This window comes from Micrasema longulum, unplaced genomic scaffold, assembly GCF_059751315.1.
Source record: "Micrasema longulum isolate JH-2025_06_02 unplaced genomic scaffold, ASM5975131v1 h1tg000634l, whole genome shotgun sequence".
NCBI lineage: Eukaryota > Metazoa > Arthropoda > Insecta > Trichoptera > Brachycentridae > Micrasema > Micrasema longulum.
In genome coordinates, this window is record NW_028277830.1 from 383,165 (window position 1) to 409,912 (window position 26,748).

A 26,748-nucleotide genomic window follows, 5' to 3' on the forward strand; every position below is an offset into this window, starting at 1 on the left:
TGTTCTGGAATTCTGTATTTAAAAAATTCAATAAACAGTATTTATTAATACTTACCAATAGTTTTCAGAGTAAAAATGTATTTTTTATTAAATTTCATGTCAAATCACCCTTATTTTAGTTTATTCGGAAAAAAATATATACATGTACAATATCACAATTATATAGATTTAACCCTACACTGCCCAATGTAGATGATACATACTAATAATCGGACTATAAAAGTGATTTCAAAAATTTTATATCACTCAGCGACTAGTGTATTATTTTGTATACATACTAGCCTTTATAATTTATTTAAAAAATCGCCACCAAGGTACAATTGAACGTAGTTATGCAGAAAGCAGCCAGTCCACAATTTCGGAAAAATGAGATATTGATGTTATCGGGTGCAGTAAGGTCGGTTCTATGTTCTGCTAAAAACAGCCAGACCGCTTTCATATAAAAAACTGTATTAATCACCTCCAGAAAAAGGTGTCGATCACAAAAACGGCATTTCTCAATTTGCAGAAAACACCCACAAAACTAGAAAAATCTTATGGTACTTTAAAAATCTTTTAAACTGGTCAAATACACAATAAGATTCTTGTTTGTAATATATAAAAAAAAACTTATGTATTCATTGTTTATTGTTTGTTAAAGTCAAAAATATTCAAACTATTGTGTAGATTTTATAATTCACTCTTTTCACAAAATGGCTATTATCTCAGTTTCACTTTTCTATGGCTGGCTGCTTTCTGTATAACTACGTTCAATTGGTCGATAAAGTTGGAAACAAAAAACCGTTTAGCTAAAGTTCAAATGGTGATTTGTTTGTATTTTTTAAAAAGATTTGAAATTATAATTGTTTCCGTAACTCTCATTTTTAGATAAAAAGACGTTCATAAAAAACGTTATTTCTTGTTTTCCTTATATTCTTAAACTTTTTAGCCTTTTACGCCCGATGTAGCTTGTGTCTACATACATACCCAAAACATGAAAAAAAAAACAGATTTTTTTTCATTATTTTTCCCAGCACCTTCACCAAAAAGCATACGCATATATATTTTAGGTAGAATTAGAAAAATTGGGCAGTGAAGGGTTATATGCATATATTAACCATATATTTGTATTAAGGTGATTCTAAACGAAAATATGAAACCAATTATTTTATCAGCGCTTATATGCATATATTAACCATATATATAAGGGTCATCTATATTTCATTTTTTATTGAAAAATGTCATTTTTACGTTTATAAAAAAAAAAAATCAATGGAAATTTTACGAAACTTGGTTTGCGGAAACTTGACACTATATTGATTGTAACAAATACCATACCAATATAATTTGGGTTCTTTTCACAAAATAGTGTACAAAACAAAAAATAAGTAAAAAATAAAATAATTTGTTTTTGGTTTTGTACTCCATTTTGTGAAAAGGACCTAAATTATATTGTTATGGTATTTGTTACAATCAATATAGTGTCAAGTTTTTTTTTCAATAAAAAATGATAAAGGCGCCATCTATGAATACTTGGTTTCATATTTTCGTTTAGATTCACCTTAACGTTTCCTTATGTAAAATAAAAGGGTTATTTGTGTTAATGTCAATGACGGTATAAATGCAAGTTTATTTTGTGAAACTCACTCATGACATAATTTATTTTGTAGGATTTAAAGGAAAATAAAACTCCTGTCCTGTGTACAAATAAATGAGTAATTTTTTAAATTAATCTGTATTTTGTAAATATGACATTTAAATAGTTTAACAATATTGATAGTATGTATTTACATTTGGAAAACACAATAATCGGGTAGACAGTCACAGTGGCTGCCACAACAAAGGTATAAAATTGATTTCATTCAGACTTGTCAACTTAATAATAACTTCATACACATTATTTATTGCAATTCAATATTCGCAAATCATTACTTTACAAATAATCAGGTCAAACAAATTCACATTATTTACAAACAAACATCAGGAGACATATAAACTCACCACTGAATGCGATAGGTAGTGTGTGTTTATGGCATTCACAAAAATATTTATATTACATTTAATACATCGATATTCAATTTATAATATCCACAATATCAGGTATAAATATAAAGTTATTCTTAAAAATAGTACATCTTGTCGTTGTGCACCTCCAAAACACTGAAACAATCCAATCCCAAGATTATTATTAGCGAGAGTTTATTTTATAAAAAATAAAAATAAAATGTATAGGTACACATTTTTACTGTGTAATTTTTTATTGAAATCGAAATCTGTAAATCTTGTAAATGGCCATAATAAATAAACACGGCGAAAATATAAAAACAGTACTAGTGTATTGTGCTATTTTTATTCTTATTCTTAGAGGTAGGGGTCAATGCTATTCAAGCTCCTGACGTCACTGCGACTTGTGAAGATCTATTGTGGCGGGTCCCCGTGAATAGTTCTCGCCCTCTAAGCCCAGGTCTATAAAGAGCCCGGCTACTGTCTGGAAGGCGAGAGTTTACATTTTGCAAAATCTCCCTCTCCAAGCCCAGATCCGTTAAGTATCGGGCTATTAGGTAGGGGGGCGAGCTCTTTAATATCCTCAGGTTTAACCCGTGGTCCCCCGAGGATGAGGCTCCTTTTATGATGTAAAGCATCACATTCACAAAGAATGTGTATAGGTGTTTCCTCATCTGCACCGCAGAACCTACATCTAGAAGTTTCGAAAAGGTTCATTCTACCAAGGTGTTTGCCTTATCTGCAGTGCCCTGGGCGGGCTCTAGTGATAACCCTCACTTGATTTCGACTGAGCTTTTTAGGTCGAAGGCAAACATTTGCGAGTACCCTTTTATCAGTTCCTTCGCATGATGCTGACCAGGTACTTTGTGCCAGTATTGTGCTAAGAATACATAAATTCTTTTCACAAAGGCGTTCTAATATGGTGTCACTCTACATGAAAAATTCTTGCATAATGAAGAAGTTTAATTCAGTGCCATGGGAAATTAGATACAAAAAATGTTTTCTTACATGCGACGAAAATTAGAACATTTAATTCTACGGCGAAGTTCCTCAAAAATGTATAAAATATAAATATTTAACGTGATTTAAAATATAATGATTACCTTAACTATTTGCCCGGTTCGTTAGGGTTGGTTCTCCGCCTCTGTTGGTGTGCGGCTGCAGCTAGAGGACTCATGTACTGTACTGAGCCCGCTAAAAAAATATGTCATTAATAAAAATACGATTAAAAAAAAAATGTCATTGTCGGAGGAAATTTAAAATGCTGTAAGGGACAAAGTGTAAATTGTCCAAGAGAGGGAAGAAAAAACCATAAATAAATAGTATTTATTGTTAATATATTCATAATATATGTATTCGGAAAAGCATTGTGCAATAAAAGTTAATATTTACATACATATTAACAAAAACAAGAAATACTCTTTTTTTTTTTCCCTCTTTTAAATAGTCAACATTTTGTCCCTTACAGCATTTTAAATTTCTGCCATTGATGTTTTCCATTTATTTTTTTAATCAGTTTGTTTCACGATACAAATATAAGTTTTTTTGCTACAGTTTAGCAAGTATAAGAAGATACTTTTGACAGATTACAACAGTCTTGTGGCGGTCTTTTTTCTTTCGATCTTCTATATCGATTTTTCAATTTTTAATAATTTTCCATCATAACGGGTTTTTACATTCACGACTAAATAGCTCAATACTAACTAAAAATAAAATCTTTAAACTAAAAAAAATAATCATAATAATAAGTCAATATTTACAGAACTTCAGGAGCGTTTAAACATCAAAGGTCTCTTCCTAAATTGCTTGTAGAATAGACTAATGACCATATCAAAAATCATATTATTAACTAGATATCACGATATAGATACATGCATACTTTATTATGTATAACAATTTCACAATACACACTATCATTTTAATAAACAAATAGAGGCATCTACAGACATATGTTCTTGACATTTGAGGATTGTCAAATGTCGCGAGTTGCTGCCATATAGGATCGTTAAATTAATATAGCTGACTAATATAGACAATTAAATTTAATGTAATAAGTTGCTTCCAGATAAGATTGTTTTTTTTTACAATGGGCACTTTTCACTGACACCTAGTCACTAAATACAATTATTATGTTTTATGCTCGGTTTTTATCTATTTAAAACCAAGGGCACTAGATGCATATACATAAGCTTAAAGCTTCTAGTGTACTCCATAGTAATATTAATAATAATAAGAATTCGTAATCCATTGTTATCGTTCTTGAAGTCATATCTCAGTGAAAGGAAACAGTTTGTAAGGGTAAATAATTCCATCTCAAACAGCATTAATGTATCTTCGGGTGTACCACAGGGTGCTCACCTTGCTCCTTTGCTATTCAATCTATTCATCAATGAAATAAAAAATGCTTTTCTTCATCGATTTGGCTGTTTCACTGACGGCTGATGACACTAATATTCTCAAACAGATCGACAGCCTTCCGATTGTTCATTATTACAATATGATTTACTGTCTTTTGGCACATGGTGCTCATCCAATAATCTACATCTCAACTTAAGTAAGTGTAAGGTTATGAGATTTTTTCGTCTGGAAAATCCAATCATACACGACTACTCACTGAACAATGAAATATTATCATCTGTGTCTAGTATACAAGATATTGTATTATACTTGACACTAAACTTTCTTTTACATTTCATATTGAACATGTTATCAATAAATCCCTAAAACTCCTAGGATTTATTAGCAGAAGCACAACTGACTTAAAAAATATCAATACCCTCAAAACTCTCTTCTGTTCCCTAGTTCGCCCGCACCTAGAGTATTCCTCTGTTATCTGGTCTCCATATTATGATGTTCACATCAAGAATGTTGAATCAGTTCAACATCGATTTTTGAAAAAGATAGGCTGGAGGTTGGGCTTATCCAGAGACCAATATACGCATAATGAGTTAGAAACTACCTTAAATATATCTTCTCTTCGAGACCGTTGAAATAAATCCGACCTTCTAGTCCTATTTAAAATTCTCAACTCTTTGATGCGCCTGAACTACTGAGCTCAATAAAATTAAATATCCCAACTAGAAACCTCAGACAAAACTTACTCTTTCATACCGATAACCATAGAACTAACTATGGTTTTCATTCCCCTATGCCTAGAATTCTTAGGTCTGCCAACAAACATACCAGTCTTGATTTCTTTGATAACAAGTTGTCTTCTTTCAAGCGATCACTGAATCAAATTCAATTATAAACACCTCTCTCCCGCTTCCACTCCCACAAAGTCTACTATATACCATTGAGTCTTTCTACTTTTTTGTAATAATTTTCTATGTATAAATATGTCCTTAAAAATGTCCATTGGGCGTATATATATATAAATAAATAATAAAGAAATGTAGATCACAATATGAAGGAGTCAGGTCAGGCAAGCTCACCAGTAACAGTGGCGGTGTTGGGTAGTTTAGTGGGAAGCTGTCGGGGAGCAACTCTGGGTCGCTGGAGCTGTAGCTGCAGGGGAGTGCCACTCTTCACCTCCCGCGCCATTAATTGTGCTGTAAAAATTTGTAAATATTATATTTGTTTCGTTTCTTCTGTAAGAATTATTTTTTTGTTTACAGAACTAGCGTGGAATCAAAGTCTACACCTAGTCATTTGTTCATACTTAACCTTTCCCTCACTAAGCATCCAAAAATTACACATGATCCGAACGGGGGGACCAAACGACCTTGTATATGGCATCAGGAGAATAAAACGTTGGAAGTGTTTAAGACCGTGCAATAATTTATTCATGTTTTCGCGTACACATATTTTACTAATTTGTGTATTTTATTCATTTTTGTTAGTTTGCCGAATGCTTATGTACATAAAGTGAAATTGACCCTTGTTTTTACGTCTTTTTTTGTTTTAATATTAAAAAAAATATATTTAAAAACAAAAACAGGAAAATGCTTCTTTCTATTAATTTCACGATTACAAAAAATATACAGCAAATAGCTTTAATAATACTTGAGTTATTGAATTAAAATCGGTCTACGGGTAATTCGAATCCCCCCCTTTGGTCCGGCTAGGTTAATATTATGTGACTGCTCAATCACATAATGGTTCGACAAAAGAAAACAAAAACTTTTTTTTTTTTATATTTCTTTGCCTCAGTCGATGTTAAAATCGCCAGATATCAACTAAAATAAACATTAGTGAAAAAAGATAGAAGTTTTTTTAACATTTGTTCAAAGTGTCACTGTTATTTGCTATTTCACTGGATGTAATGGTGATATTCCCAAGTTTGCGCATAATGAAAAATGAAATTCTGTGTGAAATAGAACCAGAACCTTGGATGAGTGTTTTGGACTCAATGTCTACTGTGACGTGTACGTAAACAAAGCTACTCTCCCTACAGGAACCACTGCACTAGTTCAAATCTATGACACAGCGTACCGCGTCTTTTTCTTTTCCGTCTGGGTTTTGCAGTGAAGCGTGACAAGTTCAATGAGAAATCTTAAAATGTAATTTGTGATAAACAGTATTTGAAAGGACATCCCAAAATGGAGTAAGTCTCATGTCCGGTACCAGATAAGACGAATTACCATGGAGAATTTCTATATCCATTTGACAGATGTTTTTTTTTTCCCCTTCCCTCGTGTCTATGAAGTCTAATACCTTTACTGCGTTTGCCTAGCAAGCTTGAGGTCCCGGGTTTGATTCCCGGATTAATATTGTATGGTCCCTGGACTGAATTTGAAGTGTCAGTAATATGTACATATTGACACTGGAGAGGAAAGGTTACCAAGCGATACTAGCTTTTTTTAATTAATAAAAAATCTCATACATACGTAGTATTTTGGCATGACTCCTACATAATTTAAATAAAAAATTTAAAAATGACATTCTTAATTTATTAATTTAAAAAAAAAAACTTAAATTGGCTCTTCTGTAAAGTTGCTACATGTCCCTTGGTAACTTTTTCATTTCCAGCGTCAATATTTATTATAGATCTTCACTGACAGCTAATGGAAAGTGGCTCGGTCAGTTTAATGAAAATATTGTGTGTGCGTTTTTTTTCTAGAACAAATCACAAATAAGGATAAGTATATGCATTCACTTACTGATAGGCAATGATAGGAGGCTCTGTGTAGGAGAGGGGGCTTGAGAGGAAACAGGAACAGACACCAATAGACCAGCGGGAGCGCCCCCTGCAGAGGACAGCGATAACGAGATCGGCTGAGGCAGGCCCGGGATCTGCACCTAATTTATAAACAATAATAACATTATGTCTAAGGTCACACATGATGTATTCTCATGTAATATTGATTTGAACAAGCATTACATATCTTGAAACTTTACTACTGCTATTTCTGTACGGTTTTTTCTAAAATAATATATGGGATTCTGATTATGCTAAATGTGATCAATCCAATTGGACTATGTATCTAGTGTAATAGACTTATCAGCAGGTTTTTATTTTTTCACAGATGTGAGTTTAGTCATACCAGGTATTTAAATCAGGGTTCGAATCACTGACATTTATTGCTGATATGAATAATATTTATAATTTAGTAGGTGTTTTTATTTTAATGAAATATTTCCGTATTTCTCTGTGTTTAACTTTACTGAGATTCCCCGGGCACCATAAAATTGCACGCTGTGGACCAGAAAGGGGATTCACCTGGAACAGGGGAATAATATGCGTCAACAGCAGCTCTAGAGAGATACTTTTGATCCATTGGTTTGGTTCAATCCAAACATAGAAATAGGCTGTGTAGTGAAAAAGCCGCAAAACTGGTAATTCTCTTTATATATATATTTTAACTAACATCCTTATGCCAGACATACTGATTTGAATCGGGTTTAGGAAGCATTGGTCACAGATTCCATTGAAGATTTCTTATCTTCTGATGATATTCCAACAGTTCCAATAGATAAGGTAACTTTGCATTCCAGATGAACTAGCTGACAGCTTACGCTTAGATCAGCTACATCTACGTCGAAAGGAAAAGTTATTATACCTGTACGCAAACAGCGCACTAGATTCGGTGAACGCACATTTGCGGTCGCAGGCCCTATGGCATAGAATGCTCTCCCAGCAGAAGTGGTGTTTCGGAAAAATCTTAAAACCCACTTGTTCTCTAAATCATTAAATCATAATAAATCCGTAGCATGTGATAACAAAGTAAATTATTTAACCTAAATTACAAATTCAAAGGGTTAAACTTAAATTTATTTATTCACACCCTGTAAAGCGCCCTTGAGGTATTAAATTACACATTTTGGCCATATTTGTTTGGTACCGACAGACCTTCATTTGCACGCGTCTTGTGTTGTGTAAAATCCGCCCACTAACCTGCACATTCTGCATCCCTCCTGGTGAGGGTGCCGGGGGGGCCATGAGTCTCTCCAGCAGGGCTGAGGAGGCTCCCCCTCCCCCTTGCGCCGCCCCCGCCACCTTCTTCCCCGCCCCCGCGCCCGCCGCCTCCCCCGGGGCGGAGTTGGTCATGGCGGCGGGGGCACTGTTTAAGAGGTTCAGTATTGTTGCGTTGTTGCTGGGCGGGTTCGCGTTGTTTGATGTAGACTTCGCCGCTGCATTTGCCGCTAAAAGCGTGTATTTAAAAGATGTTATGATAAATTAGCACTTTAATATCATCGTTGCGCCGGCAATATCTGTTTATTAACATTTGAAAAAATGTTTGAGATAATTTAAACAATTTACCTTTTGATGATGGATTTTTTTATTTCAAAAGGAAAAATATGTAATTTTATTTGTAAAAAATATTCAAGTATATTTTGTAGAAACAAAATTGTGTAATCTTAATAAGAAATTAAAAATACGTTAAAAAAAAAACACCTAACAAATATTGAATTGTGTAATCTTAATGAGAAATTAAAAATACTTTTAAAAAAAGGAAAACCACTTAACAAATATTGCCGGCGCAATGACCATGTGTTTTGTTTTTTTTATTGTAAGCTTGTTATATTACATTCGTTTGAATTTGATATTATAAGGGAAGTTTATACATCCTCCCCTGGGTCCTGATTACAATAGGAAGATAACATTTATCTTCAATTCTATTTACAAAATAAAATTAAGTTTTCTGTATGAAAAGCCGAATATGCATACAATTTTTTCTTCTAAACATGTTCAATTATACTTTACCGACGAAGATACTATAAATTTTCATGCAAATATACTCATTTTCGTACACATATCGGGTTTCCTTTATAGACAGTCGAAGGTAGCTCTGTTACCTTCCCATTGTAATTGGGGCCCTGGAGGGTATGAATATGAAAGAAAAAAAAAAATAAATAAATTTGTTTAAACATGGGCAGAATGGTGAATGTTACACAGTGTGTAAAGTAGCCACTTAAACCAGCCAATGACAGGTCATAAGCCCTGTAAATTGCCTAGACTCCCATATTCCCTTCTCAAAAATGATTTCCCTCTCTGTTGAAACCAATTTAAATATGAACCACTCCCTAGGGAGAAAATCCAGCCAGTCTGCAAGCATTTGAACGTACTCAAAACATTATTTAAAAAAATCATTTTTAGCGCATGCTCAGATGAGGTGGTGCTTCCATCCCTATAACTTTGCATATAATTATTGTATTTATTCATAAATACTATGTATACTAGGTGATGGTAAGGGTGAAAGTGTATTTTAGTATTTGCATGTTGGTGTAGTGGATGTCCTGACGAAGAGGCAGGTACGGCTATGAAAATGGCAGTATATAAGTTATCAATAATAATAATAAAATTGTACACTATATAGATCAATAGACTTACCAGCAGCTTGCTGAAACTGATGAGCAGAGTTCATTAGACTTGTGACCAGGGCACTGATAGCAGGGTTCGTAGTCCTCTGCATTGTGGGGGTCACTTTTTGTTTTTGTGTCACTTGTATTGGAACATTGTTCACTTGTTGATTAGCTAAACTAATAGTTTGTTGTCCCTGTAAGTTCACTGATTGTCCTTGGAGCGTGATGCCCTGTTGCTGGAGATTCACATTAACGCCCTGCTGAGACTGCAACGCCTGCCCTTGTAACGTGATCCCACCTTGCTGTCCCTGTAGAGTGATGCCACCCTGTTGTCCCTGGAGTGTGATGGAGCCTGGCTGCCCTTGTAGAGTGATGCTTTGCTGTCCTTGTATCGCGATGCCCGGTTGACCTTGTAAAGTGATGCCTCCTTGCTGTCCTTGTAACGTAATGCTGCCCTGTTGCCCCTGTAACGTAATGCCCTGTTGCCCCTGTAACGTTATGCCTTGTTGTCCTTGTAACGTAATGCCTTGTTGCCCTTGCAGCGTAATGCCTTGCTGTCCCTGTAACGCTATTCCTTGCTGTCCCTGCAACGTAATGCCTTGTTGTCCCTGTAGTGTGATCCCTTGCTGTCCTTGTAGCGTTATGCCCTGTTGTCCTTGTAGGGTGATACCTCCCTGCTGCCCTTGGAGCGTGATGCTCCCTTGCTGACCTTGGAGGGTAATACCGCCTTGTTGTCCTTGTAATGTAATGCCGCTCTGCTGGCCTTGTAATGTGATGCCGGGTTGAGTTTGAATGGTAACATGTTGAGGAGTTCCCTGGCCTTGTATCTGCGCTTGACTCGTGACTACTTTCTGTTGTAATAACTGCCCAGAAATGGGATGTTGTATATGTATGATCGCTTGCTGCAGCTTGTGAGGATTGATTGGCTGAGGAGGATTAGTCAGTTGTTGCGCCAAGAGTTGATTGGCCGTTTGCTGAGCGTTCTGTATTTGCTGCAGTTGCGCTGCCGTTGGTTGCGTGATTTGAATATTTTGTATTTGCTGATCGCTATTTGGCTGTTTGAGAAGAGGTTGATGCAGCTGTATGTGCTGTATAGTGGGAGCGGGTTGTTGGGACTTCGCAGGATCTAGTTGTGAGGGACTGGCAGCAGGTTGGTTGACAGATTGCAGTTGTTGTACACTAGCAGTGCCGGCTTGTAGTTGCCCCTGAAACATCACTTTGATTAAAACCTCAATTTTTTATTATGTACATGTATCAAACATCTTGTATATTTGTTAGTAAATAAAAAAATGTTTTAAAGACTTAAAAACTAACCTAAATTTAAGATTTATTTTGTATTACCTTTTGAGACAATTCTTTCTATGAGCTAATATGTATATTGAAATCCTACTACTAAAATTTATTTGTATATTAGTTTTTTTATGTACATACCAGATCCAGGAATTTTTTTTGCGAAATATATTAAACTAGTTCTTTACCTCACAGGCAGACGGATGCAAATCCAAACGTCAAATGTTCAACAATAGAATCTACTTTTTCTAAGTGATTTCTAATAATTAAGAACATAAATTTGTATGTTCATTATCTTAATACACCGGTTCTTTCATTAAAAAGACTTACATTTCTTTAAAATCAATGGACATGATTATAAACTAGATACGAAAATCGAAATGTCATTTCATCAAATTCTGGATTTGCATCCGTCTGCCTCTGAGGTACAGAGTTTATGTTGGCATAATTTTATGTTTATTTTGGATAATGATAAATATACAATAAGTTTTTCAGGGTTATTATGTCGTGTGTCGTTCATAGTATTTACTGACGTTTCGGATCACATTACAGCGTCCATCATCAGTGTTGATGTACGTTGATGATGCACGCTGTAATGCTATCCGAAACGTCGGTAAAAACGTGGAGAAATAGTACAAACGACACACGGCATAATAACCCAGAAAAACATATTGTGCATCTGAACAGCCATGAAAATCTAAGTCATGATAAATACAGCTCAAGTGACATTGATACTAATAGATAAAAAAACACATCTTAAAATAAAAGCACAACAGCATATCTAGATGATTAAATAAAAAATATATGGTTGAAGCAATGGGGCTACGGGTGAAGACCTCAACGGCTGTGATGGCGGAGATGAAGAGCATCAGTACAATGGAACAGGAAGACAGCGGGGTCAGTCAGAACGTCGTGTTGAGGATGACTGTTACTGTCTCGGCGTCGGATGGCAACCGGCCGTAAAACAGAAACCAAACAACAAATCTCCTAGTCCGACGTGTAGACTGAGGACTAGGAGGGCTGGCTCCGAGCAAATGGGACATGCAGCCAGTAGGAGGAAGAAGATTTTATCGGACACTGAATACTAATAATTAAACTCTGTAATCTGCCAATTGAGCCAAGAAGTCTTTTCTGCATTGCGATTTTGAATGCTTTCTTTACCTCCTAGAGAGCATTCAGAATCGCAGTCCTGGGGCTGGATGTGAAGGAAGCTGTGCTCAACTTTAATAAATGGCCTCGCAGATTACCATAATATCTGAGTAATCCATAAAAAACACTTAAATGGTATAAAAAATAACAAAAAAATATGTGAGCTACATCACATCAACCCTGATAATTGTGCCATGTGATCCGAAACGTTGCAAAGTGTGGGAACAACAAATGGCATAATAACCCAAACAAACTAAATTTGCATGGAAGATAAAGTTTGCTCTAAAATGGAGACCACGAAAAAAACATGTCACATATCAGTTTTTCAGGCCATTTCTTTGTTAACCAACCGAGTAGGACAAAATATTCCGTCAAGACATTGTATGGTCTTATTATGCGTAATTGACTTAATTATTAGTTACACATAATGCGATTATAACAGTGGTCGTGGTGAAAAAACTCTGTACATTCACACTTTTCCAACAAACTTCCTCCGTTAAAGGGTTAAGTGGGAATTTAAAATTAAATATGGAATTATTAAAATGAGTAAAAAATAATAATAAAAAAAATTACCGTAATTCTCCTTACCAACAGCGGGAGGTTGGACGCCATGGGCCTTCGGGGCCCGGCGGGGAGAGGGAGCACCACCTCAGGGGAGGGGGGCGCTCCCCCTGAGGGGGAAACTGCCGGAACACCGGCAGCACTAGAGAAAAAACAAAATATATTTCTTTTTATTTCAATAGAAAAAAGAAGGCTTATTTTTTACTATTGTACTTCTTTTTTAAGATTGATGGATATAATATATTCTAATGTATTACATTTTTTTTATATTGCTTCTGGTATTAATCCTCAGAATTTCCCCTTAGCTTTGCTAAACTCTGTATAAAACAAAATACGCAGCAGCGTTGGGAGGATCATTACCGCGCTTCTTCTACAGGTAAAATCACTAAACCCAACGCTGGCTGATGCAGAAAACTTCCGTCGTCATCACCAAAGTACTTTCGAAACGACCCAAATTTTTACCGGACACGGAGCTATGAGAAGTTATCTATATAAGTTTAAATTAAGGAATGATGACTATTGTCCATGCAATGATATTTCTTCACAAAGTATCGAACATCTGTTATTTCAGTGCCCATTTTTCAGTTTACCACGCCATAATCTTGAAGCAGAATGCAGGAAAGATGGAATATCCTTAACAGATATCCACACTGTAGTTAAAAGTAGTTATCACGCGCCATTGTTCTTGAACTTTGCAACAATGGTGACTGGACTCATAAAGGTAATAAATCAAAATCAGTGATCAAACATCCCATTTCCAAGACAAACAAAAACGATTTTTCCGAGTACCTTAGCCTTAGCCTACATGACACGTAAGGCTACTAAATACAGGGGTCCAAATATATATAAAAAAATTAAAATCCTCAAAAGCGTTAATTATCTAAGTAATTCAATATTAGATCAGTGTGATGTCCGTTGCAAACCAGTGTAATTCTGTAGTAAAAAAAAACTACAATACAGTACAGTGAAGTGTGTTTTACAAAGTGCATTGACAATAGAAGCCCGGAGGCTGGCGCGCGTTTTGGTAAAAGATCGCTAAGCTGCCCACACGTCGGGGAGTTGTTCGGTATCTGTTAGTCAGGGTCAATGCGCAGACGTCAAAAGCGCACAAAATATCATGTATCAATATCCTCTCCAGTAGTTAGCAGCGTACTAAATGCTGGGCCAACCCGTGGTCGCGATCACCGGTGTTCGGACAGCACTGTGTAGAAAAATAAAAAATAGACTAAAAGCCCCCTCTACACTTTGACCATACGTATTAACCAACGTATTGGCCAGCTTTTAGAGGTGCTTTATGGGTGCCAAATGCTCCCAACTCCAAACAATTAGAGCATGGATATAGATGTAAGTAAAGTAAAAATTCAATTATCCGGATTAATAAGTGCCAGACGTTATTGATAATTGGATTGAACATGAAATTGCAAAAAAGCAAGAAAGAAAATGCAAAATTTACTCTAAGATCACTTTTTTATTGCTTTTGAAATAATGCAGCGAATTGGAATCACATTGAAAACTTACTTAAACATGTCCAGCAAAGTTAATCGCTTTGACGTGTGTTTGTTTTTATGACATCTCCTTTATTTTTTATTTCCCGATAACGATCCGGATATTTGCCAATTCAGATGACTGGAGTTCGGATAAACGGAGTTCTACTGTAAATACGTTTTTTCTTTTTTGACATTATATACAAAAAAATAATCTAAATAATGTGACCTCACTGGGGTTACCCGTGCTGAGGACACTTAACAATATACATTTTCTTTTTTAATATGTATTATCAACAATGTTTTTGTTTGTCCAAATTTTTGTAGACAAGAACTAGATTCAACCCCTTAGGGAGCTGTTAATATAACCAGGGTGTAAAGTGGGCACTTAAACCAGCCAATGACAGGTCATAAACCTTGTAGATACCTAGACTTCTATATTCCCTTCTCTAAAATGTTCTCCATCTCTGTTGTAATATGTTAATTTGTATCAAATTATGACCATTTTTACTGTGCCATTTTCATGAGTAATCACCTCAAAGGTGCCAATAATATACATATACATAATGTGTCTTTCTTCTTTTTTCTTTATACGAGCATGTTAACATAGTTTAAAAACATTAAATTAGTCACAAAAACTGACCTAATATTTTTATGTACCTATGTAGATCATGAATAATTAAATATGATAGCATTATTTATTTTTTAATTATCCTTATGTAATTTATCCCAATTATTTTTTTTTTTGTTGCCGACGGTGTGGAATGTAAATACAAATGATTTGCAGAATTGAATAGAGCTCATTGAAATCCAGAAGATAAAATTGAATTATGTATATTGATAAGATTAAAAAGTATTAGGATAATATTTTAAGATATGATATTTTTAATCTTGATTAAATTTGACAGAATGTAATGTGTTTTTTTACACAAGATTTAAATATGTAAAATTATCATCACTTATTTTTTTAAATTTTTATTTTATTTGATTTAATAGCATAATTATACATTTTTACAATTTAAAAAAATTTCACTTTTTTCACGTTATATTTTTACTAAAACTAAAATCCCACCAAGCCACTTTTTGTAGCTTGTTGGTGAAGATTATATTTATACTGACTTAATAATATTATTTACATTTATAAAAACAATGAATAACATATAAAAATTAACAGCCGGAAAGATCAGAATAAAAATGTTTATACAAATAATAATATATAAATTTATTTTTTAAATACAAGAAAATATATGAAAAAATAAAATATTTACACCTAAGCTACTATTCATATATAAACTCTTGATCGAGTAGCCACTCTCTTATTTTGCTCTTGTTACAATGTGAGTTAAATTTAAGTTCTTTTGGTAATACATTAAAAATTCTAGGTACTAAATATTTGAGAGTTCTATTTCCATATTTATTACATACTTTTGGTACTACCAAGCCATCATTAGACGTGTATTATGGCTATGTTTGAGAGGAAACTTGAATGTATTACTATGAAATTGTTCCAAAATGATGCAAAGCCACAGTAGTCCTCGAACAGGCAGAGTTTTGATTGTTTTGTACAGGAGATCATTATTACTTCTTTGTTCGTAAATCTCTGCAGGTACAATTCGCTTAACTATAGAATACTGTAGACCCTGGATCATTTTAATATTAGTTTTAGTCAATTACAATTAAGACAATAAGTACAATTTTAAGAGTGATTTTAGGCAAAATAAAAGATAACTTATAAAAAGTACTCACAAGAGTCCGCAATCGATCACAAAGTTAAATATATGACGATCCCATTTAAAATTAAGATACAATATTTGAGTTTGTCCAAATGTTCGTAGACAAAAGACTGGATTTCACGCCCTCGGGAGTCATTAAGATTAACAAATTACAACAGGGATGGAGAATACCTTAAATAAGGGAATATGAATTTCAAGGCATTTACAGGGCTTATGACCTGTCATTGGCTGGTTTAAGTGGCCACTTTACACACTGTGTAACATTCACCATTTTGCCTATGTTTGAACATCCATATTTCTTCAATTGTTCCATTTGTTGATTTTAGTGAAGTTAAAGAGCTGAAACCTTTATTGTTGTGAATCTAATCTAAGTGTTCACTAAAATCAACAAACGGAACAATTGAAGAAATATGGATGTTCAAACATAGGCAAAATGGTGAATGTTACACAGTGTGTAAAGTGGCCACTTAAACCAGCCAATGACAGGTCATAAGCCCTGTAAATGCATTGACATCCATATTCCCTTATTTAAGGTATTCTCCATCCCTGTTGTGATTTGTTAAACTTATTAGATAGGCAAACAGTATTTGTTGGAACATAATTAAACTGTGATATTCTTTTAATTACTTAGTATAGAAACGTTTAAAAAGACAATTATGACCGAGGCAAATTATAACGGTGTAAATCCACTCTGCTGTAGAGGAAGTTTTTTTAAGTTGAGATGGAATTAGGGGTAATATAGCTTCAAAATAACCCTTAAAATGAATGCTTGGTTCAAAATGATACACCTTTTGCAGTGGTTTAAAAATATGTAAATAATTTCAAGTTTACCTGGGTGCGGTTGGAGTGGGGGTAGGACCAATCCCCTGTGCCCGAGCAGCAAGTTGTTGGTTTGCGTGACCCTAAAATATTAAAAATATAAAATTCATCAAAATGTTTATAAAACTAATATACACAATGTTGAGTGAATTGTGGTTATGTGGCTAGTGTTGCGTACTCACGGATCGGAGGTTTGAGGTTCGAACCCCACTCTTCCTCAACTTGATTCTCATTTTCTAAAAGCGAGTTATTTACAACTTGTTGAAAATGGCCCCAAAATTGAAATATTTGGGTAAATAATAAGAGTGATTTTTTTTCTGAATGAAAAAATAGTTAGAATAAACCCCTTCCAAATTATTTTCTTTCGCATGTGTTAACAATCATAATCATTGTACACCAATTGCAGCGTATTTTAAATATAAATTATGTAAATGTAAGATGATTCAGTCATTCTTTATGGTGGGGGTCAGTGCTATGCAAGCTCCTGACGTCACTGCGACCTGTAAAGATCTATTGTGATGGGTCCCTGTGAATAGTTCTCGCCCTCCAAGCCCAAGTCTTTAGAGAGTTATGATCCAGTCAAACATAGATAATAAATCTAGAAACCAGTTTAGGAATGAGGAACTTCAGCCCCACAGAAAATTTAATTAAAAAACATTGACATTACCATTTCTCGCATGCCAGCAGTATAGGACACCCGAGGTTGCTGTCCGGGTACAAGGTGCTTTATTCTGACTGACTTCCTTCCCTCCTCAGTGAATATCTCCGTAAACTGCTGGATATATCTGTTGGCGTGTGTGCGGGTTCCTGAAAAATTACACGTATTGGCTAGTAACTAACAAATATATGAAAATATATATACATAAATTGTTTTTTTGTTTTCAATTTTGTCTTAGTTTCATGGTCTATTAAATAAATTTAAAAAATAAAAAAAACCTCTGAACTACCTCATTGTTGTTTTTAGTAATGGCAGAGTTATCTATAGATGCGTGTAAGACCTTGCAAAGCGGCTGAAACTGTCACGCTCTTGTCGGCAGCCATTCCAGCAAGCATTTCCTTTCCGCACCTAATGGTGCATAGGGCACTGCATTGACACACCAATCGCAGCTTATTTTGATCATTTTTGTTACATGAAGGTAAAATGATCAGTCTTACGCTTCAGGTACAAATCCAGGGACTATGAAATGATATTCTAGTGTAAAAACACCTTGTTGAATAAATATTTAATGTCAACTATGTCGGTAATCGAACCCGAGATCTATTGCGTGGTAGGTAAATGCCCTGACTACTACACCACAAGGCTTAAAAATTGTCTAGGTATAAAATAAAAGGATGTTACCCAAGAGGAAGCGACACGCGGAGCCGTTCCTCTCCCCCTCCACGTGGTCGCGGTCCACGTACAGCTCGCCCAGGTACTCCTGGTTAGCGGGGCGCTGCAGCACGCTGAGCCGCACGTGAAACAGGCCGGCGCCCGGGCGCTCCGCCTCCAGCACGTACTCCTCCAGCAGCTGCGGGGCGCAGTCCGCCGTGGGGCGTGGCCGCTCGTACGCACGCGCCAGGCGACCCACGCCCGCCGCAGCCGCCTCGCCGCCCTCTGCGCCCGCCAGCACGGGGCTAGGGCAGCGCGGTGCCATGATAGGACGGATCACCTGCAAATTTAAAGTAATCATAATAAAATAAATATAAAACATCTTCTTTTTAAACCACTTATTCTTTATCAAGGTAATGAATCCTATCCTATTTTATTTCAACAGTGATAAATAAATATTAGATCGAAACATATGAAGTAAGATGGATACGATCATCAAAACAGACAGGAATAGACTAAAGGATAAATTGTTGATTTGGTTATTTATTTATTTTTTCTTATTACGAATAGCTTTTTTAATTTCTAAGAGTTCCAAGTTGTTTTATATATGTATTTTGTTAAAATGAATAATTACAAAGTTGGTGCATTAAATACAAATTTTATAAAAAATATAAAAATAATAATTATGAATTAACCTTGACTGAAAATCTCAACAAATTACTTATGTGTGTAGATTTTCACGGTCGCTATTATTAATTTTATTTTATAAGGGATTTTTACAGCTATCAATTACACAACTATAAGTAGAAATTTGTTCACAACACTAAAGCCAATTTAAAAAATCCAATGTTAATCTAATAATATATTATAATGAACTGCAATAAATGTTGCTAATGTTTGTAATATTTATAGGGAAGAAGGTATAAGAGAGGGCTTGGTATCAAAAAATATTAGCATGTTCAAAACCTTTTTTAAAAATAATAATATGTATATGTAGTTTTTTTTTAAATGATTGCGTAAAGGTTGTATTCATTCCGACGTTTCGACTACCGTTGCAGAAGCCATCTTCAGGGTAAACTATGTAGATTCATCATATCGTCGTGATTGTAGAACAACAACGGATATATGAAAAATGCGAGACAGACTTTAAAAAAAATATATATGTAACTTACCCAAGTCTCAAAGGATATACTTTCGTACTTATCAAGTTATGAGTGTCAAAAAAGAAATTAAATCGCTCTTATGTGAAGTTGAAGAAAACCACAAGCGTTGTTGTTCTATGATCATGATGATATTATTCTAAAAAAGAATTTACATCCCTCTCTTCAGCGTGGTATGTGGTGGGAAAGCTGTTCTTTCTTTTGTACAAATATTTTTTTTTTTTATATGTTCTATAAACACCGAACAGAAACACTTTGATCGACTAATAGATCGAATATAATATAAAGGCAATATTTGTTGCAATTACCTCGCTAGGCTTTTTGGGATACTTGGAGGAAGCTCTCGTAGCAGCCGTAGGATTCGCTGCTTGTCGCGATGCTGCCCTCGCACGGTGTTTGTTGATAATATCCAGAAGCCCCAACCCCCGCTGGTTCGTAAGTTGATCTAAACGACGTTTACGATTCACAGCCACCTAAAAAGGAAACAGAAATGTAAAAACTTAAGGCTAATTAGATCATACATAATTAAACTTAAGATGAGATACTCATATTCATAACACGGCTAATAAACTCATCAAGCTAATGTATTAATTTAGGACCATAAGAAACATAAGAAAAATCATATGAAAAAAATATACTATGCACTTTTCCAATCTCATTTAGAACATGGGCTAATAGAATGGGGATTCGATGCACATCTTAAACGAATTATTCAAGTACTTATTAATGGACTTAGTCCATTCTAAAAATGGTAAACAGATATCTTTATAATACATACAGGCACAATTGAAATGAAATGCAAATAAAGAAAATTAAAGCTAGAAAAAAAAATTAAATAATAATTACTACCTCAAGACAAGATCTGGTCTATCATAGTGATTGTTTAAATCTAGAAAGATTTACACCAAAAGAATCCAGATCTTGTCTCGAGTTTATGATGTGACACAATCCGGACATTGGTGCATGCAAGCCAAAGTTTGTGCTGTTGACCTGATCAAGGAACAGCGCATTATTATTTCGCAACCGGCGGATTGAAACATTGAATGCCACTTGTTACATAATGGTCTTATGATGGGTTATAGGCTTAGAAAATCCCAAGATCTACATATTTTCTTATCAAAAAAAAAAAAAATTTTTTTGTTGTATATAAACCTAAACTACATACACTCTTTGATGTATGTTATTTATTGACACTTCATGATGGAATTTCATTGTAATTATATAATAACTTCTATTAAAATATAATATGAATATACTTCAGATTGACGATGCCGGTTAGAGCGTGAAAGCACTAATTGGTCAAATAAATAAGTGGAAGTGTACCAAGTATATCAAATTTATATCTAATTTTCAAATGTAAGTTATTAAATAATTACATACACTGTTGAAAAGCCAAACATACCTGCGAGTATCTTCTAGCTTGTCTCTTGATAGCCGGAGTGGTCAGGAGATGGCGTTGGTGATGCAAGCGGGCGGCCAGGAGTCCCACAGCAGGTCGGGGCTCCAGACACAGCGGGGGTGCGGTTGCTCGCACGACTGCTGCCTCCAGAAGCAAGCGCTCTTCGCGGCCCCATGACCCGGCGCGAGCTATTGCATTCACGTCACTTATTATACTCTGAAAAAAAAAGTTTTCCCATTAGTGTCACCAGTCAAGAGTAAGCTTATCTACTATATTTTTATAAAGTTCATTATTTTAGAATTTACTGTGGAACCATATGAAATGCCACCCAAGTTTATTTTATCACAATATTTTTTGGGAAGATAATTGCACTATTTTTCTGCCTTGCCTGATAAGTCTTATATTTACTGTGATAGGTATGTAACGTAATGTATTTGTTCAGATACTTGTATAAAAAAATAAAAAATTGGTAATTACTTAACTAATATAATATATGTTATACAATAATAATAAAAAATATATATATTGTCTAGCTATTTGCATATATGAATGTATGTTTTTAATAAACACCATCGCCATCTGTAGTTCCCTTATAAAAGCTCTAAATATTCTATCACCACTTATTTATGGAAAATGTAAGTACTTCTTTATTCTCGGGGATGTAATTAGCAACTTCGAGCATAGACACAACAATTTGAAAAAAATAAAACAATATTTGTATTAATTTTGAACATAATAAATATTGTTAATTCCGTATTTTAAACAAATTCTGTGGAATTAAAAATAATGCAATTTTCTGAATCAAAACATAACTATTATTTTCTAACACAGTTATTTACAACTACATAATTAAAAATGGATTTATAAAAAGCGCAGTCAGGAATACAAAATATGTAAAAAAAGAAGTCAAAAATTATATTCACATTTCATTTTTATGAAGGACTCATTAAACACTGTATTTTTTAGTAATTTTAAGAATATTTACTAATCAAAAATAGAAAAGACATTGTAAGACATCACTTCCCATTATGTACACAAGAACTGTTTTTTTTTTCTTTTACGCAGTGGGAAACGTTAATATAAATATATATGTATGCATTAAATCTATATAAAATTGAATTTAGTTGTTATATTACATATATTCTTTTTCTGAATAAAAATAATAAATATTAAAGGTATGTTAAGTAGTTTAAATAAGTTGAATTATTAAAAAAGATAATGAAATCTACCTGAGTAGTTGGTTTGAGCAATACATGATGAGTGTCACATACGAAGATAGGAAAAGCTTGACGATAATCTCTAATTTGAGCAATGATACAACCCGAGTAAAACAAGGATGAGTGTTCCGCCTCCAGCAAGTCCAACAATACTATTGGCAACTCCTCATTATCAATATAAGTTAATAAGTCTTCTTCCTCATAAGGCCATCTTGCCGTTTCTAGAAGGGTATCATCGGATTGCGAATGTGCCTGAAATATAGCAATATCTAATTAATTTACTAATTAATCAACTAATGATAAGGAAATAATCAAATTGACCATTGCGCAAAAAGGAAGAGCTTTAATTTTATTTCTATCACATGGAAAATGGTTGACTGAAGTCGAGATTACCTTATCCCTATCGTTTCTGGGTTTAATTAACAAAGTAAATAAGTCAGTATCCGGGCGGAAGGAGAATACAGTCATGAGTGTGAAATAGAATACGGGACGAGAGTTCTGACTAACTTTTTTTTCTTTTACTCGCAGGTAGATATCCTGAACAGGTAAATCAAGCGGAGATAAGTCAATCTTGTAGTGTAGCGGTTTACGAGTTAGCCTACAATGTTTGAGGTCTCGGGTACGATTTCTGGTAGGGTGGATGTGAAATATTTATTTTAAAGATGGTCCTACTACACTGCAATGTTTACCTGTCCCTGGACAGAAAGCGCCTGAAGTGTAAGACTGATCACCTTGCCTTCCACGTAGCAAGAATGATCCAGATACACTGCAATTGGAGTACCAATGCAGTGCCCTTTGGTATCATCATTTTTGGAAACAGCTTGCCCACCACATACAGCATCTGGGGACATAAGTCTCTTTGGCGATGCCCATACATGGAAAAAAATTTGCATTGCCAAACGAGAGAAGCTGCCTGAAAGAGCTCTCTGTAATCTGGTAGCCTTAACATTTTTGTTCTGAAAGAAGGTAATCCAGAAGTGCATAATACGCACTTCATTGGATTGTGGAAAACAGAGAGATTAAATTGATTGGACATGCTCAATTTGCCAAAATTATTATAAAACTTTTTAAGTCTTGAAATTCTTTTTGGAAGCCACCAGATCTGTATTTCCGACAGGACCTATCACAGGGCCATGGATAATAGCGAGAAGATACATTCGGTAATCATTGAGAGGGGGAAAGGGACAGGACCACAGGATGTGTCTAGAAGATCAATTAGGATATCCGCAGCAGCACGAAGGGAAATCAACAATATTAAAAACAAACTATTTTCCGTTAAATTTACCATGACCCTTAGAGGAATAACCTAAAAGTCGCCAATATGGAGAAACACCATTCTATGATTATTGACTACGAAGTTAGCTACAGATTACAGCAATACAAGGGGCCGTGGGTACTTGGGTTGAGAATTGCGAGCGCAAACCGAAACCGTCCATTACACATTTGTTTTTAAAATAAAAACCAAAACAAAAATTTGGAACGCTTTTGTTATATGCAATAGAGCTTAAGGTCTTCTCTAAAAGAAAGATAACCTTCCCCGAAGGGGAAGATTCCCATGACAATCATTTTTGGATATAAAAAGGATAATGAAGAAACGATACAAAAAGGTTTACTTACGCTAGCGGAGCCATCATTAGGCGGAGAGAGCATCTGAGTATCACCATTAACTTTTAAGGATATTGAATACCCCTTGTTCCCAGGGTATAAATTTATTATCAACACATTTAAATTCATTCGGGTCAATAATTTTTCTAGTAAATAGGAGCTAATTTTTAATCCTTGCTGCAAATCAAATAATACAAATTTGTGACTTAATTAAGAATACATAATGAAATTCAGTTTGAATCATACAATTAAGTGTGTACCTATAATATAAAATATCATGAAAGATAAAATTGATTGTGTATGTTATATTTTTATTGTACATTTTTCACACTGCTATGTCGTTGGTGATATTACAATACTGCGTAACCTGTTATTTTACGAAAATACTTTACTGAAATAAATTCAATACAGGGACTAAGAGCCGTTAGTTTGAAATCATTGCTATTTTTACTCTAAATTATGATAATTTTTCTGGTACTCCAGCGGTAATTTTGGTTGATAAAAATCGTAAGTAATCTATTAACTTGTAATTCAAATACATTTTCACTATAAAACTTCATAAAATTATATTCTTTTACCAGTTTTTATTATATACATTCGAACAAAACTAAAATTCATACAATTGTGATTACTTTATTCTTAAATTATTTTAATTTTAACTCTTTCATTTCCATAATTATATAAAATCATGATTTACAACCCCTGCTTACACTTGTATATAACATAGAAAATTGTTTAGTCTCCCACCAGTCTGACGATGTTGGTCAAGACGAAACCCGGTCACTGGTAAAAATTTATAAATAAAAGTGGAATAAAACTATATACGTATTTCTATTATTATAATTATATATAGTTTGAATAGTGTAGATTGGAAAGCTGTGAAACAACAAAAAGACCTCAGAATAATAATAAAAGATGATTTAAAATGGGAATGCCACATACTAAACATTAAAAAAAACAATTATATACTTTATGCGTTTGTTTACCATGCAAGAGGTCTTGAGTTCGATTCCCGACATGGTTGACATCAAATATTTATTTAAAAGGGTGTTTCTACACTAAAATATTTTATAGTCCCTGGACTGGTACCTAAAGCGTGAGACTGATCATCTTACCTTCTTGTAACAAAAATGATAAAGGTTCACTGCGATTGGTGTACCAATGCATTGCCCTATGCACTATTGGGTGCGGAAAGGGAATGATGATGATAATTGATGAAAAAAGCCTTCTCATACATAACACCAAATATGCTACTAAAAACATACAAATCCTATATCAGACCTACTGTCCAATACGGGTTTCAGATATGTAATCCCTATTTTGTTAAGGATACCAACTTGTTGGAAAAAGTCCAAAGACGAGCTACAAAGTTGTCGACAAGCCTGAAACGGTTTCCGTATGTGGAGACTGGAAACTCTTGGTCTTACAACACTGCACGAATGGTAAGAAAGGAGTGACCTAATAGACATACAAGATACTCAACAGTCACTATAGCTGCCCAAATTTGGATCCCACATTCAAGCTTAAACAAGATGCTCATCTTCAAGGCCACAGTCTCAGGCTGGGGAAAACCAGATTCAATTTAAATCCATGAAAGCATTTCCTGAGCAATAGAGCTGTTGATGGTTGGAATAAGCTGCTATGAGAGCTGATCTCAACGTGTAGTCTCAGTGGCTTTAAAAATGGACTAGATTTGTTTTTGAAAAGTTAAAGTGTGCCAACAACGAATTTTCATTTAAATAGATTTAAGCATATCAGCTTTAAGCTGCTCGCTTAAAATTAATATAATAATAAAACATCTTAATTTCAGTTCCTTATTGCTAATACCCCAGCTTCCTGTAAAATTTGAGAATCAACTTTTATACACATTGTATAAATAAACAAAGCTAGCGTTTTAGTAGTACATTTTTCAAAATTGTGCAATTAACAATATATTAGTAAAAACACCGTTCAAAATGTGTATAAAATATAAGGTAATACATACATCAAAAGGTTTCTTAATTAAGTACATTAGTTTTATTTAAATATTATAAATATATGAAAAACATACATAGTTGGCCTGGAGAGCTTCGTGAGAAGTAAGTTCATCATACAACTCCCGTAACTTGTTGTGAATATTAAACTTGACTGGTTTCTTGACGGGACTAAGGCTCTGAGAGGATCGTTCTCTCTTCCCGGGAGAATACCCGTGGCTGGAGTATTGCTCCATTGGACGCTTACGGCCGAAGCTGCCCGTGTAAGAATGCTCTCCCGCCCATGAACTTGTGTTGTGTTCGATGGACGTGTCATCACTTTCCAGTTCGTCATTTAAATCAAATAAGTTAGAACTCCATCTAGCTTTTTTAAGTATTTCCTAAAAACACGGAAGATAAATAAAAAAATAAGTTTGCATAAATATTAACATATTTTTACGCATCTAGGTTAAAAGTATCACACACAAAGCTTTTTCGAGGGAAACCAAAATAAATACTTTTATTTGAGAAAATAGTGTTATTTACCTCAGCTTCAGCAGCTGCAGATACTAGGCCATTCATTTTGTTCCACAATAAATCACATATTTAATTTTACTATCATAAAACTGTTAAAACAGTATAAAATTGGGGAGAAATAAAATACATTTCCTAAATTTCTACACATCAGCTAATGAATAAATAAATAGTCTATAATAAAAGTGCTACATTTTCGGAATATTATAGCTTATTTGATAGTAAATGGTCCATATTTACAAACAATTTTATAGATATTTGGCATTATGAACATCTGTTATTTTTTGCTGATTGTAAATAATTGCCGTGTTTCTGCTATATAAAAATAATTAAAAACCGATCACTGAACACTAACGCAAACACGAATATTTTTTTATTCACAAATATTGCCGATTTAAAATAAAATAACTACACATAAATAAAATCATCACTGTGTCCAAAAAGCATGAACGAACAGCAACAACCAAGTGTCAAACAGAAATTCCGTCAAGATATTCCATAGACAAATTACTATTTTTAAACATTCATTCAGGTTTACCAACGTAATATTATGTATTATGTCAACTTAAAAAAACATTATAAAAGCTTGTCGTACATGAGATTTTTATGTAAGAACGGATTGAAAAGTTACTTTGATCCGAATTTTCAAAATTGTGCAAATGAAAAAACACAGTTAGTGACAGCTTGACTGCCACAAGACCATTGTGTCCGAAGATCAAATTTTTAGAGATTTATCCAAATACAAAGAAATACCTAAATTAGATGTTCTTGTTCCTTTACAAACTGAAACTTTTGGTAGGTCGATAA

General features: G+C 34.3%; 1 protein-coding gene across 2 annotated transcripts; it reads right to left on the reverse strand.

Moving 5' to 3' along the window:
• Window positions 1-1,677: 1,677 nt before the first annotated feature.
• On the reverse strand, window positions 1,678-26,400 carry Spt20 (transcription factor Spt20 homolog). 2 transcript variants are annotated; one of them, XM_088229110.1, is made up of 16 exons: window positions 25,954-26,400; window positions 25,506-25,808; window positions 23,468-23,632; window positions 21,863-22,102; window positions 20,637-20,849; window positions 19,543-19,707; window positions 18,105-18,414; window positions 17,433-17,572; window positions 16,778-16,848; window positions 12,757-12,871; window positions 9,758-10,934; window positions 8,321-8,568; window positions 7,086-7,224; window positions 5,418-5,534; window positions 3,087-3,177; window positions 1,678-2,139 (listed from the first exon to the last, which is right to left on the reverse strand). In XM_088229110.1, the coding sequence occupies exons 1-15, from the start codon at window positions 25,987-25,989 to the stop codon at window positions 3,092-3,094; spliced, it is 3,525 nt and encodes a 1,174-aa protein (XP_088085236.1). In that variant the 5' UTR covers window positions 25,990-26,400; the 3' UTR covers window positions 1,678-2,139; window positions 3,087-3,091. The 2 variants fall into 2 exon arrangements, with proteins under 2 accessions (XP_088085236.1, XP_088085235.1); XM_088229109.1 differs by having other exon boundaries at window positions 12,742-12,871.
• Between the last annotated feature and the right edge of the window lie 348 nt (window positions 26,401-26,748).